This window comes from Ambystoma mexicanum, chromosome 1p, assembly GCF_040938575.1.
Source record: "Ambystoma mexicanum isolate Mex_15411 chromosome 1p, UKY_AmexF1_1, whole genome shotgun sequence".
NCBI classification, from domain to species: domain Eukaryota; kingdom Metazoa; phylum Chordata; class Amphibia; order Caudata; family Ambystomatidae; genus Ambystoma; species Ambystoma mexicanum.
The window spans coordinates 1,477,994,703-1,478,014,332 of record NC_090921.1 but is presented as its reverse complement, the minus strand read 5'-3'; the positions used below and the strand labels follow the sequence as shown (position 1 = coordinate 1,478,014,332).

Sequence of the window (19,630 nt, the reverse complement as noted above, 5' to 3'; positions counted from 1 at the left end):
GTCGAGACCCTGACCTAGATCCTATATGTCCTGACAGGTCCGCTCGCCAGCACAACGCTACCCGATGAGTTTCAAGGGGGAAAGTGGTGAGAAACTCAGGAGCATGCGGCTAGTTGGAGCGGGAAGGGAGAAAAGAATTTGCAAGCGGCACGAAGCGGAAAGCAAGAAAGATAGTGGAAAGTAAGAGGAAAGTGATTGGCACCGAGAGCGTAACGGAAGAAACAAGGCTTGAAGATAAACAAGAATGGTGTGAGGGACTTGAAAGTGAAGGGAAAGTGCAAGTGAGCCCCGGTGAACCAAACAAGTGTGCAAGAGGCACAGAATGGAAAAGAACAGGTGCAAGGGTGCACAAAAGCAAATAAATGAATGTGCAAGAGGCACAATGAAGAGAACGTGTACCCAAAGGGAAGGTGCCAGTGGCAAGGCAAGCTGAGAGAAAGCAAGACAAAGAAGGTGCAAGTGAGTACAACCAAGCTGACGATAACTAAGGGGTGCAGGAAGCACTTGGAAGAGGAAAGGATAGCAGAGAAGCGAGTACAGGAAATACAGAGAGGGGCCAAAGATCAGAGTGGTCGCGCTTAGGTTAGAGAAGGCCATGTGAAGGCTATGTGTGAAAGGAACTGTAAGTAAGAGAAAGGTACATCTTGTTGAAATGTTGCATTTAAAACTGCTGAGGAATAGAAAGGGCCCGAGCTTGGGGAAGGGAACCCCAAGAGGCCTAACAAAACTGAACTTGCTTTTGAAACTGAAGGGGCCTGAGCTTGGGGAAGGGAAACCTAAACATATGTTATCTTAACCAACCCCTCCCTTCAATAGATTTTAAGTTTGCCACGTAGGATGGCACCATAGCTGACGCATATTGAGGTATAAAGCCTTTGTGTACTTAAAATCTTGTGTGAGGACTACTGCTTGTGGTTCGCCAGATTGCCCTACTTTATTTTGAACTGACAATAAAGTAATACTTTGCCATATTCTTTGGGTCGTCCGGTTATTTGAGCCTGGGGTCATTTAGTATGGTAATTCCATTCTGCGAATAATAAACTCTTTAAGGTGCGTTAGGGAGAATTCTCTTATAAGGCTAATTTCCCAAACCTAGTGAGTCCCCCAGCAGCTTTGCTGGATTTTTGGAGTTTGTTTTTTTCTCCTGCTAAGAGTGAGACTCTTTTCCTCCCACTCTTAGGCACGATTTGAGGTATGTCTGACTTTTTGTGTGCTGATGGGCTATGGGGCCTTTTACTCCATAGGGTATCATCTGTTTTTGTCTATGTGTTACACAGCACCCTCAGTGCAGTAACACAGGGGTGTCATAGTGATCCCCAAACAGACTCCATACCCTGGGACTGACTACTGTCTCCCAGGGCATGTAAAGTCACCATTCACTTTACTAGTCCAAAATTTTGAACAGAACCAGTACAAACCATCATATTGTGGAAGTGCAGGAAGGGGTTAATTTGATTGCCTCTGGGTATGTTTTCAAGGGTTCACTGTCCAGTCCCCCCCTTGTCGAGTTTCTGGCTGGTGGCAGTGGTTACCACGCAAAATATTCCACCGGAATATTGCCTATGGGATTTTCCCATTGATTTTAAACGCACCACTTTTTGGTGCAATATTAAAGATACCGCCGGTTTATTTATTTAATACTAAATCAACGGTTGGGTCTTTACGCCAGAACTCTTTTCAAAAATGGTGTTCGTGTCCGTCTCTGTAACTCTAACCAAGGTCGAGTCCTTTGTTCCACTTTTTCGCAGGCTTCTCCACAGAAGCCCTCCAAATGGTGCCACTCTGTCTGGGTTCCACAGGATGTGTGAGGAGGGGAATTGGCACCCTGGACTACATTGCCTTAGCAACCCAAGTCGCACTCTATTCTGATTGGTCCAGTGGTGAGCCGCCCGGCTCACCACTTAGCATGTTTGAGTGACAGTTAGGCTGTTGCATGGGGGGTTTTCTGCATAAAAGCAGGGCCTTTGGGACTGGAACTTCAGAAGTCGCCACAGGACCTAAGAATCCAAAGAGGGAAGAAGCTGAGCCATCTGCAACGACGACACCACCGGTGGAGCCCTGCTGCAACGAACTCGCCACTTTCCCAACGACAAGAAGATCTTCTGCTGGACGAGTCTTCTCTCTTGGTCGAATCGCCCGTGCCAAGCACCCCGGTGGCCGGATAGCCAAGCTTCACCACTTTGACTGCAAATAAAAGGAACGCACCTTTTTACCGACGAACTCCGCGGCTGGTTTCATCCCTGTGCAGTGCATCGACTCCAAGTTTCCTCCTCAATGAGATCCTCTTCCCCTGGTCGAAATAACAAACTGCAACCACTGCCAGGAACAACTACCACCGCTGCAGATTCCTCTCTCTTTAAGGTACTGTGTTCTGCCTGGCCTCCCTTTCCACGGATTGCTGAAGGTGACCCTTAAATCCTTGGCTTTCCAACTGGGTTGGCCCCAGACCTTCTAACTTTACATTGTGAATCACCCCAACCTCTTTTGAACATTCTGCAAAGACTTCTAGTGCATTTTAAACTGTGATCTTGGGCACATTTCGCTTTGCTCCATTTAAAGTGGGCCTGGCCTATGAACGTTGGCTCTACAGTGTATACTGCCATTGCTCCCTTGCTTTGAACTTCTAAAAGTGTTGGGAACCGTTTTATTTCTATACCCTGGCTTTTTTTCTCCCTTTAACTTAACTATTGGAGTGCCATCTAGGTTACGCGCTCACATCTGTTTTAACAAATAGTGGTGTTTTAACTCAGACTCGTCTAATAGTTATCAAGGGAGGTGTCTATACTTTACCTGACTGTGTTTTAACTTGCTTTTGATTTAGAGTGCTAGTATATTGCCTAAAGTGTGTTTTAAATAAATAATTATATACTTTTGATACAAAACTCTGGTCAGTGTTTGTTTGCTCTACTGTGTTTTTAGCCCTATTGTGTATACTCTATATACTGCCCTACTCTTCTTGAGAGAAGTCTGACTGCTCAGCCACAGCTACCAGGTAAATCTGGGTGGTGCAGACTGCTACCAATTGGGTTTTCTGCTTACTCCTGTAGTCTTAATCTTTTTGCAGTGTTCCCCAAGGGAACTGCACAGGATTCTGCCTAACAAGGTGCTAATGCACAATGCTCTATGTATATATTTAACTGCACAGCCCATTGCTACATCCTCCGTTCCTTTACATAAATTGAATAAATCTCTACTGCAGAGCGTATTTTGCCCGATAATACATTTTACTTACAATGTAATATAATTGACAGATTAGCAGAACATGAGTTATCAATTCCCTAACATTTTGACAATGAGGGCTTAAAATCAGACTTGGATGCATCCTAGGAGTTGATGCAGCTTGAAAAAGGAAAGGTGCACAATCTAAATTTAATAAACAGCATGCAAAAGATGGTTTTCCCAGATTATCTTTTTTTTTTATCAACTGTGTTTATTTTCAGCAGAATAACACTAACATTTGTGTGGAATATAACGTCTACAATCAATCACTCAGGAGAATCCTCCAACCCCAAACCTTCTCGCCATTCAAGTGTCCCCAGTTATAGGATAGAAACATTGAGAAGAAACCTAGGTTTAAAGTACATTTGATCCCTGTCGTCCATGAATTCATGTAGTGGTGCCCAGGTATTAATATATTTTTGAGTAGGAGCCAACGGCAATCGCTGTCACTTTCTGCATGGCCATCACCCCCCAAAGCCTTACCCACCATGCGGCCACCACAGGCCCTTGTTTATTCTTCCATGCCTGCGCTATGGTAATTCTTGCTGCGCTCAGCATGTGAGTAATGAGGCCCGCCCTACGCCCAGAGTTGGCGTAGCTCCCCTCTACTGCATCCCCCAACAAGACGACCACCGGGTCAAATGGTAATTGGGTCTTGGTTATGTCCTTTATTTGACTCAGGACCTCCTTCCAATAGATCTCTACCACTGGGCACCTCCACCACATATGAATTAAATCCCCTGGGTTGTCCACACCACCTCCACCAGAGGATGGAATAGTCCGAGTTGATGGAGTGCATTTGTTGTGGTGTCATGTACCAACGAAGGCAAAGCTTGTACGCCCCCTCTTTAATTGATGTACATTTAGAACCCTTGGCGGTGCGATGCCATATGCGGCCTCTTGACTCCCCCGAAATAGGTCCACCCACGTCCTCAGCCCATTTTTGCATATATGGAAGGATCTCCTCTGGGTCCGTTGCACCCCCCCCCCCCATCAGCCGATACAGTCTTGAGACCCCTTTCTCGTCTTTTCCCTCTTGTACCGTAAGCTCCTGCCCTGTGGGAGCTCTTACAGCTCTCTCTCGTACCTTTCCGTTGGTGATCCAGTGTCAGAGTTGGATGTTATGAAAGCGTTCCGTCTCCGGTATTTGGAATTTAGCTTTACAACTTTCGAAGGTCAAGGGCTCATCCTCCGAGTACAGATCCCCCAATACCAGAGCCCGTTCCTTCCCTCCCCAATGCTTCCAAAAGTTTTGCTGCAAACCTGGCGTGTAATCTGGATTATGAGCTACCGGGGTAAGCGGGTCTCCCCCCACCCTCACCATATTCCCCCGTAATGCTTTGTCCCAATACCACAGGGTGGTCCTGGAAGACTCCAGTAGTGTGCCCCCTTTATCTCTATGGCAAAAGATGGTTTTACATAATCAAGAATTGAATTGTAGCAAAAATTGCTTGATTTCCGAGTAGCGGGTGAATAGAAGAGAATTAGTTCTCATTTAAAATGTGTTCTTGGTCTTTCTGCAGAAATGAAATGTTCGCTTATTCTTCAGTGGATTTGTCTGGAGCATGCATTAAACCACAGCCCTGCATGACCGATGTTAGGGGCTAACTTTTTAACACTTTTACACCAAGGGATAGACACTACACCATCTTGGGCAAGGAGGTCTTGAAAGGCAGTCATATGTCCAAAGAGATGGGATACCCCAAATGCTTACTGTGAGACAGGCATGGTATCAAGAGAGACACAGACTCAAGTGTTATAGTTCTAACATCTTTATTTACTACAATGTCAGGGTTGGTCTAATAGCTATCTTCCCCCAACTCTAAAGGGATGGCTCCCTCAACTGATGTGTCTAAGGGCCGTTGATGTCAAAGTCCAAAACCAAAATCATCTGTGCCTAAACCTATGCTTGCCCACACTCTGATAAATGTGGTAGGAAGTCTCTTTAAATGAAAAATAGTGATTAAAAAAAAAAATCTATACCAAGGCCGGTTTCAGATGGTCTTTTCACCAGGTGTGGCTTGGTTAGTATTCTCAATGTTCACCACAATCTAAGAGAAGTTCTTATACTCTGTTCAACAAGTGCCAATGTCCTTAGTTTCTGGGGATTCCTTCCCCAAGCTTCACTCCTTCCAAGTTTCAAATCAAACAAAAATACAACTGTTCCTTCTAGGCTTCTCAGGGTTCCCTTCCCCAAGCTTATGCCTTCTTATTTCACCAAATAAAAGTTCACCTTTGTTAGGCCTCTACTATAGTATTCATAAGTGTTAATAACTTCATTGGCTGCCCCTTATCTAATGGGCACACCTTGAACTACCTCTACATACTGTTAATACTGATTATAACAGAATACAGTAGCGGATTGGCCTGTGCAACTTTGTATAGCAGGTTGCTACATGGACCCATACGATTCGTTGGCATTTTCTCCCAACCTTGGACTTCGGCTCATTAGCAGCACGTAAGCCAAGGTTTCTCCTTTGTAGTTGACCTTGCAGCGTGCACTATGCTCTTCAAAGGATTGAGGGTACACCCTTATATTCATCTGGAGCTTAAAGGCCCTTGTTTTCACCTTCTGAATCACGTGTGAAGAGACCACAAATTTGTCCATTTCGACCTCTTATTTACTGTGATTTGATTTAATTGCATTAGGTGCTATTACTCCTTTTGGTCTCTGAAGACTTGATCACTCCATCTCACATATGCTTTTTGCATTTTTAATTATCCAATACTTGGCACTTGTGGATGTTTTCTTCTTAGCTTAATCTAAGAAATATGTGTCATGTCCACAGCTTATCCTATTGACTCCCTTTGTGCCTTGCAATTATTCCTTGATCAACATCCTTGACCCCCAAGCCAAGAGTCTCCTCTCCATCCTTCACAAAAAGCTGTTTCTGAGGCAGCGAAGGTATATTCAATACGAGTATGAAGTCCATTTTTTTACCCCATGGCCGCTTTAGTCACATTATAGGTTATATTGCAGCAAGCTTCTATAAGTCTCTCTACCTTCCGTTTCTGCGTATATATATTTACTTCAACTCTTCTCACTAGTTTCTTTGATACTCATGAGTTCTTCAGACTGGATTAAGTTTTTCTTGTTGCCAGTTACATCTTTCATAGTTTTGGATATTCATATATCGTTTCAGTGTGTCCATGTGCCTATACTTCAAGAAGTCACTCTGCAGCTATTGCAGTATGTCGACGTCCGTCTACTGGTACATTCGATACAGTCGTTCGAGTGCATAACGTCTCTCGTACACTTGATGTGGCATCGGGACAATGCCTGGTGTCATACATGGAACTCTTTCACAGTCAATTCAACATGACAGAGGCGAGGGGGCAGAGCTTAACTAGGACGTATTTGTCTGCTCCCCTATAGCATGGTTAGCCATAAAGAGAATTTTAGAAACCAGTGACTGAATGTCCTATATAAATTGGGTAAATATAAATCCAATTTTGCTGTTGGGCAATAAAGTGTTTTTAAAGTTATTGCTACTAATTTTGTTATTACCTCATGATTGCAATACGATCAATTTTATACTAAGGCACTTTCTCTTTAATCTCAATCATTTTTTCATGTATTGTTTTATTACATTGCAGGTTCTGCTTAATGATTTCATATCAGATAAGGGTCATTTTGACAGACCTGTCTCAGCAAGCAATCTTGGGCAAATTAACTATTTTCCACCTCCCCCAACAGCCTTCACTAAAAGGAAGGCATTTTTGACTATTTCACAGAGCTGCGCCAACATTTAATTTTGAAAGCATTGACATTGGGAATAACCTACTGTATACACTGTCTTTTCACTATTCTGTTTATCAACAAGAAAATACATTGCAATAGATTTATATCAAATAAACACACCAGAGTATGGTCTACCATATACAGTGGCAGAATATGTGTAATGGATCAAACCCTGGTTCCCAATCTATTGCTGATACAACAGAAACATCCTCTATCTGGCATCAAACACCGAGGAAAATACGTCTATGTCACAATCCTCCCACTCGCAGTGCACTCTTGTGGCTACGGCATGCAGGTGCTGCAAACCCATTCAATGTAACCAGCCACCTAGAAGTAATAAAAACATCTCCAGGCTGCAGACGTTGTGTTTCAGAGGTAAATTCGTGCCAATATAGTGGCAAAATGGAATATAAAAGAGTGAGATTTATATACAAATGTTGCTCTCAAGAACAGGACCATTGCCAAAGAAAAATAAACCGGGCATTTCAGGGTCTCAAACCTTTATGGCTAATTTCATACCACGGGTTCCATCAAAAGCTAGTAGCTTTTACTATAAGTTTTCTAATAACCATCATACTATCAAGGGATGTACAGATCCATCCCTAGATGCTTCTTCTTATTGAAGACTGTTCAGCATTGTCTCATCACTGTTCATTGCATCACCTGATCGAGAGACGGCTGGAGCCCTCTCCAACCCTGACCCACGACCTGGAAGCCACGGAAGACCACACTGCCTCCCGGTGAGATCAAAGGGCCCGTCCCCTGCACCGTGTTCCCTCACTCCCGGAAGTGAGAATCTAACATCAAATTGCTTACAAAGGCTACCTGTAAATTTCTATTCAGGTAGTACCTCAGAAGAAATGAACTACTGCCGATTCTACCATTTTTATATTGTGCTCGCCTCCATTTGGTTAAACTACAGCTTCATTCCAAAACGGCAGCTGCATCCTGACTAGCCATTTGATGGCTATTACTGCCAATTAGAGCAACTGGCAGCCTACCCAAAGGGCCGCAGCCTAAGGGCCTGTCTGAGCCTGTCCGGGCCGTTCGTACCATCGGCCAGTCATTCTGCCCATCCAGCTTTACCCCTTGATTGATCTCAACCGCACTAAAGTCACAAATGGCCCAGAACTGGTAGCCCTCCCCCTTACTGTAAGTTCTACTGTTGCCTATTACCTCTCCCTCCCTCCAAGATGCCCATCTTTCTCAGGTATGCCCTTCGTCGCTGGTGTCAACCGCCCCACAGGGACACTCAGCCCTATTTACCCAGTCCCTATGGAGACCGGCTTACTTTCTTCACTACCGGTGCCATTCCGGCCGCCCACTACAACAGGCTTGCCTTCCGACATTTGGAAAGTCGCCTTCCCCTCAGACTACTCCACTGTGCACTTGGCACTTTGTATGCTATGTTTGTTGACACGCCACTCGAAACAAATCGTACTGCCTTGATTAAACCTGGAACCAGCCGTTTTCCGCAGACATATACAACCATTCTGCTACATTTTATTGTTTGCGGTAAGACTATGTATACTCACATGTGGATATGTCTATTCACAGTGCCTCATTGTCAAACAGCGGTTTTAACCGCCTAAACTCTGTTTAGCATAAACGTGCTTATACCTGAATACAATTTATTGACACAGTATTCGATTTTACTCATCATAGCTGTGCCTAATTGACTGCCTGCCAGGTCCAATCTGTATTCAGCCTAAACTGCATTTTTGCAGTAACCATATTTACCTGTCCTAGTTTCTCAACCATCACGCCTCAATTTCACCATACAGCATCCAGCCAACAGTGTTGTGCCTTGCAACTCGCTGTATGCCCCATTTTATTGCATTCAGTCAATGATGCTGTACCTAGCATCTTATGTCACCTGCCAGTGTTTTGCACCTAGCATTTTAGTGTATACCCAATTGTGGTGCATCTAGCCCATGGTGTTCCGCCTAGAATTTTGATACACTTCTCATGGTGTTGCTTCTTGCCTTCTGTACTGCACCTAGTATTTCACTGCAAACCCATTGCTTTGCATCTAGCCTGCAATGTTGCCCACTAGCATCTCATTGCATACCATACTGTTGAACCTAGCTAGCGTAAACATTGCAAGTGGTATTCTGCCCATCATTTGATAACTTTGATTGTCACTTCTTACCCACTTTGTGCCATTATAGAATGTTGCATCTTGCCCATTTTGTACATATTCTGAGTGATGCATCCTGCCTATTTTTATGTTATTACTGAATGTTGCATCTTGCCTACGTTGTACTAATTTTGACCCAAATTGACTGCGGACTAGCCTGCTCTATTGTAACCATATTAAACCTAAGTGACCATACAACCTCACCTTGCTCCTGAAACTTCTAGTATATATGACCCCAACATGCTTAATTTATGTCCACTGTGATGTACCCAACTATTTACACGACTTTAGTTAATTATTGCACGCTACTGAGCCATGTTTATGCCTCCTGTAATTCCCATGCCTCATAATTCTACCTAGTTTATGGTGTTCACATATGATGGCTCAACTTGTGTATAAGGGCGTTATAAATGTCATATCATAAAGATACGAGCAAGGACCACTTACCAACCTACAATGACTTCCATGCTTCACCTTGCACACATAGTATTTCCTTATCCATGTCCCGCACATTAACATTATCTGACAACATTCCACCGTCACTGTCATCCAGTAACACCTAGCAGGCGTATCCCACCTACATTCTGCAACTCTCATCCCCTCACCCTTGCACAATGGATCAATCTCTTTGCTACGAGACCCACACCTAATCAACCTTTCCCAACCAAGACTAGGAACTCAAGACTAGGCTCAAGAGTACAGCCAGGATATATAGTATCTAACCATAAGCACAACACTACTGCTAAACGCTTCTTTACTAGAACCAAAGCACTTAATGCCTCTATCAGCTCTGACAACAATGTACATATGCCTTGTGACTCCACTTTTCACACGGAAAGCAAGTCACAGAACCCTAACTCCACGATCAAGGGTGCTCTCATAAACGCGAGATCCATATCAGCCAGCGCTCTAGATATAGCAGACATCATAACCTCTAACGACCTGGACTTTCTGACCATAACAGAGACCTGGCTCCATGTCGCGTCAGGGCCCGCCCTTGCTCTTGCCATTCCAGATGGATACTCCATAAATCGATTGGACAGAGAATTAGCAAAAGGTGGGGGTGTAGCATTTATTGTCAAAACCACACTAAAAATAAGGCCCATACCTAACCTAACACTCCCTTCAGGGGAACTACGATCAATCAAGCAGCCCATCTCAGCTTCTCGAACGCTCGCCATTCACCTCATATATAGACCTCCCAGGTCTACCTTCACCTTTAAAGAAGAGCTTATGCTTCTCTCCTCTCCAATAAAACCAAACCCAGCTCTCAGATCCTATTAGGTGACTTTAATCTAGGCTTTGAGGACCCTAAAGACGACAAAGCATCTACCCGTGCCAACTAACTCCGAATTAGGCTTCTCACATAACAAAGGAAAAACCTTACATTGGTTGGCCCACCTAAACTGTGACACTAATATCCTTTCCAAAACACCCTGCGCATGGACCAACCCCCATCTTATCACATTCACCATCAAAAAAGACGACTTACTGGACCAGCAAATGCCCATTGCTCCACCAACATGTACGAGACACAAACAAAACATAACAGTGGACCAATTACTTCCCTTACTACAGCCGATCATGGACTTCAAACTCTGACCCTACTGCCCTAGTAGACCTATACAAACGTACCCTGCTCAATGCTATCAATACCATAGCATCACTGAAAATGCGCAGTGCCAAACCCTGTGCACATCTAAACTCACGATTTACCCCTGAATTAAAAACCTTACACAAGAACAAAAGAAATGCAGAATCTTCTTGGAAAAACTTCCCTTCAGCCACTAACAAGAACAAGTTTAGAATAGCATCCGATAACTATAAAGAAGCTATTACCCCGACAAAAAAACCCACCTACAATGATAGAATTACCAAAGCGAAATATAGTACGAAAGAACTCTTCAACATTCTAAAAGAGCTAGATTCCCCCGCTCCTCTACCAGACACCTGTATCAAAGACACCACATGGTGCACTAACATTCATAAGGCTTTACTCGATAACATTACAAACGAAAATGGAGTTAAAAAAACGTAGTCTCCTGCTTGACACAGCTCAACCCCCACCACCATGTAAACAGCCCAAAACTCATGATATGTTCAACTTCTCACCCCTCTCCATTAAAGTGGTTGAGGACACAATCTCAGAGCGGAAACCATCAAGATGGTAGGGAGACATTTGCCCGGCACCCATCATCAAGGATGTAGCAAAGCAGCTGGCACCCTTTATCACAACTTTAATTAACACCTCATTTAAATCAAGCATAGTCCCAACCAATTTAAAAAACGTGTGGGGTTCTTCCACTCCCTAAAAAAAAACACTCTAGACCAAAACATCCCCACTAACTACAGGCGTATTACAACATTGCCATTTCTCTTAAAATCTTGGACAGAGTAACCTATCTGTAGATCCAGGACTATCTAGAAAATCACAAACTCCTGGGCCTCAGGCAATCAGGTTTCCAACCACAACACGGCACAGAAACGGTGTCATGATGCCTACCCCCGGGCATCAGGACCAAGGCCCTCAGCTCCGGGAGCAGGCATCCAGACATTTGTTTAAACCTCAGCAGCCCCGGCTAGGGGCTGTCTGGGTTCAGTCCTGGCGCCCTAGGCGCCAGGCTCATCATAGAAATCAGTCCTGGCGCCATAGGCGCCAGGCTCATAGACTTTACTTACCAGTTGCAGACCATGCTGCAAAAGAGTCCAAGCCTACATGAGGCCTGGATGGGACTATTTTGTTACAGGGACTATTTTTTACTCGGGCGTGGCTCTAGGGAACTTCTTACCTGGAACTACTTTGGAGGCTATTTAAACCACACCCGAACAGCAGCACATGCTTTGCGTTATTCTGCATCCAGCAGCGGGACACTCACCGTGCCTGCGGCCAGCATCCAGTCTTCTGCCACGCCGCGTGCCTGCAGCCAGCATCCAGTCTTCTGCCACGCCCGCCTCGAATCCGGAGCTCCTAGAATAAAGAAGAAGAAAAGGACAAGGTTAGAAAACAAACTCAATTCCTCACCTAATTCCGGAACCATTTCATCTCCGGACCTGGAAAGTACATCAGTCCTGCACGCTTCGCCAGCTCCAGCACGGCGCCATACTCACCAGTTCTCAAAGCATCTTTCGATCTGGCACTGTCTCCATCATTTCTTCACCGTAATCCGGCACCTAGGGGAGACAAGAAAAAATAAAGTGAGCCAAGGGAATCAACAAATACAACCTCTTACCACCATAGACTTACCACTGGCGGTATTATTCCATAACTCTCCACATTTTCATATGCCGCATCTGTAAAGAGGGAGGAAAGCAACACGTTAACGCATGCAATAGTTACCGGACAGCGTTGGGTAACACAGACTCTTACCTGAACATCAGCAGCAGCTACGAGACCTTCTTTTCACAAACTCAATAGCAATTTAAGGAAGGAAGGGGGACAAGAGTGAACATCAGGCACATTGACCTCTTTGAACTTGATACTTACCAATCCCGCCAGGGACTTCAGAGTCAATACTTACCGGAACTCTCCCAACGTCTTCAAACCAGTGAAGTAACTAGTATCTACACGCCCCTGCAAGACACGCAGGTTAGAGAGCTCATCTTTTACGAACATAAGGTGAGGTTACTAAGGGGATATCTGAGGTGATTAGTGGGGGAGAGCGAGAACAGTTGGGAGGCCATCACTAAAACCCACAGGTGGTTAATCCCTGTCTCCACTTGCAGGAAAATACTTCTTCGGGTCCAGCAGACAAGACTAGGCGGGCCAGTCCAGACAGTCATCTCTGCACTACGCATCACGTTGAAGGAGACCGCAGCTGTCCGGGTCCGATCAACACCCCTGTGGGGTCCAGGTGAGCGTAACAAACGACCCCGATTGATCTCAAGACTCCAATGGACAACTTACAAGACAATGGAAAATTCTCCCTTTTACTACTATTAGACCGCTCAGCTGCATTTGACTTGGTTAACCACAAGTCTTATGCAACCACCTATCATCAGCAGACCACTTCTCCGACAAAGCGAACGCCTAGATTCAATCCTTTCTAAATAATAGATCCATGAGGGTCTTTGTACCTTCAGCCTCCGCCGATCCAGCTCCAGTCATATGCAGAGCCCCTCAGGGTTCCTGCATATCACCAACACTATACAATGTGTTAAAGTGTCTGTTTGACAACCTTGACCATACACGAACTATGCAGATGACACCCAAATTCTCATCCCTATTACCAGAGACTACACTAAAGAAGATAAAGTCCTAAACTACGTCTACCTCATCATACAAGCATGGATGGCTAAACATGGACTTTGTCTCAACGACAACAAGACAGAGTAACTCCTATTTGGCTCCCAATCCAGACTTAAACTTGACAAACAATACTTATCTTTCAACATTGACGGCAACAACATAATGGTATCCAAGGATGTCAAAACGCTAGGTATTTACCTAGACTCCTCTCTTACCATGACCAGACAAATCAACGCAATAGCTTCCTCCACTGCCTACACCTGCAAGTTAATCAACGAATGTAGACCATTTCTGTCCACATCTAACTGCACTTCCATAGCCAGAGCCTTAGTTCTTTTCCAAATTGACTTCTGTGATGCACTCTACCTAGGCACGAGTCAACGCAACCTTAACAAGCTGCAAGTAAACCAAAACAATGCCCTCAGATCAGCTTTGAACCTTCCGAGGTCTCAACATACCTCGGACATAAGACGGAACATCCAGTGGCTCTCTGTCAACCAAAGGATAGAGTACAAAACTCTATCACTTGCACATACGTGCCTCGCCAACCTGGCTCCTAGCTATGTGGCTGACAACTTCACCCGAAACACGACATCGCGTCCCACTAGATCTGCCCAAGCTCACCGCTTAAAGATCCCCAGGTTTAAGCTCCAGAAAGCTGGAGGCAGCAGCTTCCCCGTACTAGCCGCTAAATTGTGGAACACCACCACCACCTACCTTAAGAACAGAACCTTCCTTACATCCAGTTAGAAAAAAACACTAAAACATGGCTTCTCTTGCAAGAAGTCTAAGTAGCCCATGACTATACTCACCTAAATTTCAACTGGAACCTCTGCTCTTATGTCTACCACTTTCTATCTGTAATAATCTGCCTGTAACAAATGCACCATATGTAACTAAGCTTTGCGTCTTCTATCATATGTACCTGTAACATATGCACCCATGTAACTGTAAATAATGTGTCCTGCATCATATGTACCTGTACGAAATGCGCACAGATGCCCTAGGGCTCGTTGCACTAAATATATACATAAATCAGTCTGTCACTCCATGCTTTGCCTACAATGTAATTCTACAGACAGCTACTTTATGGGTGGGCCTGGGAATAAGCTGGTTGACCAGCATGAAGAACTACCCTGAAAATAAAAATCTCCCACCATTGAGAATGTGCAGGGCTATCCAGTAGGATAGAGAAGCTCAAAATGTAAAAACCTAGCTAGTAAAAAGTTCACATTACTCATGCACCATAGGGCAGGCTGTGCAAGGAATTGCTAGTATTTTTATATGGTCTTGCCCTACAACCATAACCCATATCAAAGTGGCGAGTCCCAAAAAAAGCATACTTTTACACGCTCCACACCAATCCTTTTTAGAGAAAGCTTAGTGTCTAAGAGGAGTGGCCAAGTAGGTGGATAGACAACATGACTGAGCTGTCAATCGAATGTCCAAGTCTTTCATTAGATAACTGGGTATGCGGCTCTGGTCAGAAAAAAATAAATGGGACAGAAAACAATGAATGAGAATGCTGAGCAGGGTTGAGCCAAATACAATATGTCAATGCAGTTATGTTGCAGAATTAATTCTGGAGGGAAACCTTGGCCCACCTAAATTCCCCCAAAAGCTGGATTGCTAGGAAGAGGAGAGCGCCCAGAACAGAAGGCAAAGACTAACACTAACAGTAGATGGAAAGAACTATGGCAAGAAAAATGCGTCAAGAGACGGAAGGTTCAGATTTGGAGACTGTACCTGAGGAGCTGGCAGTGGTAAGCAGCCTGGAGCAACAGTAGTGCTGAGATAATGAAACATTGCGAAATCCCATGCAGAGAGTTGCAATTACAACAGCTGTACCAAGAGTGAGGCATGAAGAGACAAAAAACAAGGAGAACTGCATGTTGGGATTCTCAGTGCAGTCATTTTCTAACATGCCCCAAGAAATGCAGAGTGAGAAAGCAAATCTGTGAAATGGATTTGTTGGGAGTTGTGCTTTTAATGTTTCACAAGGCAAAGCGTGTGGCACAGCGATGCCTCAAGAAAAACAAATCACTTTAGTCAAGGATTTTAAATCTGGTCACTCCCGAACATGGTGCAAGATGCTGAGAAAAGCATGGTCCAGTAAGGAAATGCTGGCAAAATTAGCAATTATGAGTCAAGGACTTAAGGAATGCAGAGCAAAATGAACGGAGACCAGAATCACTAGCCACAGCGAGGCCAGCTGAGCGGACACAGAGAAAGAAACCAGACAGTGTGAGGAAAGACTTATCCTTGACCTGTGATTATTGGTGGCGACTTGTCACAAACTGAACGCTTTTTAGCCATGTGACAATGGAAATGATTCCATCTTCCCTTAACCTTCACCCAATGGGAAGGATGTAGATCTTGAAACTTAGCCAAATTGACAAGATGCATCAGAAAAAAACGTTTGTCAATTATGGTGCCACTAATTAAAGATGCGCTATACAGAAGTCTGACCAGGAGTAGTTCCATTGGTGTGCAGTTAAACTCGACTGAGAAATGTCTGCCAGAGAATGACATTTCCCAAAAAATGCACCCTCAATAAAATCAAACACTTTATCCAAATATTCTAGGATTGGAGTTCATAATATAACATTATACCCCTCTGAGGTTATTTGGGGGAAGCATTTTAGGGGTCGGGGAAAAAAAAGCCACCTACCTGCTGACTTTTTGCAGGCGACATTACCACATGGAACCATTATATTTATGCAAGGGTGCTTCTTTTTCTCTCAATACTAATATAAATAATTTAAAAAATGAAATGTGGTTGTATTACACCCTTAACATAGTTAGTATCCTCCTCCCTTCTTTTCAGCCATCTTTAATTTCTTTAAATTCCCCCAAGCCCAGAATTGCAAGCAATCCTCACGTTACACACTTGGAATAGACCTAGAGTGCATCTATAGATGCTCTGTGGAACTGTGAACATGGCTTTTCACAATCAGGCCTGTGAGAGTGTTCCGAGAGGTCAACCTAGTCGGTGAATACTGTATTAGACCCTTGGTCTAGCCACATTCAATCAAGTTATCTTGTATTGAGCAGTAAAACAGACTTCAGGTACTATGGCTGTGGTGTAGAAGTACAGTTAACCACACAGAGGCAGCCAAGTAATAGAGTTAAACAGAAAAGTATTACAATATACTATTAGGCCTTAACACACTAAGCAAGTAAGACTTAAAAGCCCAGATGTCACAACACACTTATATTCACGATCAGTAATCTCAAAGTGAGATTGCCTGCACTCAGCACTAAGCAGCAGTAAATGCAGTTCAATAAAGCAATGAAACTAAGAAAAGTGAAGAGAACAGCAAATTAAAAAAGAACACAAAACCTGCCTAATACAAGGCAGGCATCCTAGCAGTCATTCCCCATTGATATATTGGCCTAGTAACAGTCTATTTCCTAGTGGCTACCTAAGAAGGGCATTAGAAGCTTCATAAGTTCCTCAGCACAAGCACTGGTATAGCTAAAAGGTTGACAAAAAGATTCGTTTTAAAAGCTCCTTTGAATGCAACCAGAAAAGTAAACATTTTAGGGGGTTCACTCAATACCAACACACTAGGAGTAAACATGAGGGATACTTGACTAGAACGCCACAGAACGCAACCAGATTACAGTGGTAGAGAGAGGACTTTGTGCCCAATCAATCCCTATGGCGAGAGGGGGGCACAAAGACTAGGAAGTACATGCGTGCCCCTTACTCTGATTTTGTTAATGACCATCCCGGCGGTATGCAGATGCTTGGAGGACACTTTCTTCTACAGTTGGTCCAGTCACTGGAAATCCAGGAGTCACTGGTGCAGTGGCTGAAGTTGGTGTTGATTTTGGGACCGGCTACACAGCAGATACAATATCCAGTTCTGTAACAACTCTGACAAACTCACAGTTGGCCAGGCACCTCAGGACAGTACCACCACAGGTCCCATGATCTGACGAGAACTCTAGGACACAATGGGTGAAGTGCAGCAGCAACGTAACCCCAATCAGGGTTCCACAGGTGAGATTAGTCACTGAACCAACAATCAGGTTCCAGAAGTCACTTTCATGCAGGAGAGCAGCAGACACTGATCCCAAGTCACAATTAGACAACCTGTGGAGTCCCAAGTTTCAGCTCGGGACAGTGACTGGTGCAGCAGAGCATGGCCAGCGGATGGTCAGCCCACAGGATGGTCCTGGTAAAATTCAGACGTCCACTGGTGGCAGACCTCTGGTGCAGGTCATAGAACTGATTAATCCCACCAGTCCAGGAGACAAAGCACTGGATATAAATTGTATTTTGCTGCTGGTATACATATCCCAACAATTCTTTTTTACACCATCAAACAGGTTCACTAATCTTTATGCTATTGTACAGGCAAACTTTATGGGAGCGCTTCTGACCTATAATGTGTTATTTGAAGTCATTTCTGTTTGAAATTGACGTCACTGTTCTTCTAACTACAAGGTTCTTCCGCTGTGGTTGCAGCAAGAGTAGCAGGACTTCCGCAGAGATGGCCCTATGAATGGTGGGTTTTCAAAGTAGCAGTCGTCTATCCAGATTCCCGGTCTTCAGAGATTTGGCTCCAGTGGATGATCTGAGGGATGGCTTCAGCACTTCTGCTCTTATTCAAAATTTGGGATGTGGGCTACCTCAGCCTAATAATGTCAAGGAACTGCACCAATAAACAGAAAAAGGATGTCCAATCATGGACAGCTGCATACCCTACATCACACCCCGGCCGAAATGTTAATTGGGCCCTAATGTTCCATCACTCATTTCTGCCAGTCCAGATAAAGACTAGCAAGGAACCGTGAAGAGACATGAGGAAGTGCATGCCCTTATATGGCATATCTTGACCTGAGGACAGTAAGACTGCCAAAAAGCAAGATGGCCAATAGACAGGGCTTTAACCACATAATGCCATTTTGGGTATGATGTACTACAAATGGCACTGCAATGCGATTTAAGTGTACAATAATTCACCAGAAAAGTAAATAAAACTGTTCACTGCTACCAGACTGTCTGAGGCATATCAAAAAAGGTGAACAAGTCGATCACAAAAAAATGTAAAAGGGATCAAAAAGTACCTTGCAGTAATCCACTGAAAGGTTGTGTTAGCAACATTAAAAGCCGAGTAAATTATGGAAGTGGACATCATACCCTTATGGGTTGAGCAGTGCCTCCAAATCAACCACTGAACTTTGGGGTAACCGACATTCTTTCTGTGATAACAGTTAATTTTAGTTACCCTACAACTGAACTAAGCTCCAGATATATGCAGCTTTATATACTTTACCCCATCACTTTATCTTGGCCATTTAGAAAAGACCACAAACTGTCTCCACAGTTTAAATCGAGTTTCCCTTCAGTCCCTGCTTACACTTGATCCATTTAAACAGATCCCTCACCTACTGCTTTGCTCCATGAAGCTTTGCATCACTGGCAAGTACCATCGGAGTTCTTAATAAATAGCATAACCTTTGTAACTACAGAGAAAGGGATTCCCAGAGTCATCTAGGTGTACAAAAGCATTTCAACGGGCTTTGGGTGTTATGCTCCTGGCCTGTGCGCTGTACATAGAGCAACCACATCATTTTAGATTTTTCAGGTGTAGGATATATTCCCACTGTTTGTCCTTTTTGACGACATAACCTTTAAATCTAACTGGAAATATTACCTGTGCCAATGTTGTGCCTTGTGCAAAGCACTTGAATCATTTGTATTTATCCACATGACTATCATGCATTGAATCCCATTTGATTGTTTTCAACACTGCATGTTAAAATACTTTAAGACAACAATCTTCCTCTCTGGCCCCCCCTGCCAACTCCTGCACTCTCCCCAACACCCCCCCCCCTACCAATGAATGCAAAAGAGGGTAGCAGTTAACCGATTTGGTTGTTCTGTTTCACCTTTTGCATCAAGAAGCAAGGCCTAGAGGGACAGGAAATCTGGTGCAAATGCCACTTACTGTCTTGCTCGCCTTGAACAGATCCATTTACATCATTCACGCAAGCCTGGAGGTCATTCCAACTCAAAACGCCCAACTTATTTGACTGATGCTTGAGCTTCCTCAGTTTATCAAAGTACCTGCAGAGAAAAAAAAAACATTTTAAAAAGTGCTTTGTCAATACACCAAGATTCTACTTCCCTTTATTAAAACACACTAGAATTTAAGGTGGAAAACAGGGGAGTTGGCAGTGTTGTATACTGGTTTCCCACTGAAGGAACATGCTGAAGCCTCATAAGAAAGGGAGATTCCTTAATTCTCAGTTGCAAGTACAAAAGATA

The 19,630-nt window shown here is 44.0% G+C and overlaps 1 protein-coding gene across 2 annotated transcripts in view; it reads right to left on the bottom strand.

Annotated features, from left to right (window-relative positions):
• The window catches only part of IQGAP3 (IQ motif containing GTPase activating protein 3), a 1,503,259-nt gene that overhangs the window by 1,170,785 nt on the left and 312,844 nt on the right, over window positions 1-19,630 (bottom strand). For both annotated transcript variants that reach the window (XM_069607146.1, XM_069607147.1), the window contains exon 14: window positions 19,311-19,429. In XM_069607146.1, the coding sequence (XP_069463247.1) occupies window positions 19,311-19,429 (119 nt within the window). The remainder of the gene's footprint in view (window positions 1-19,310; window positions 19,430-19,630) is intronic.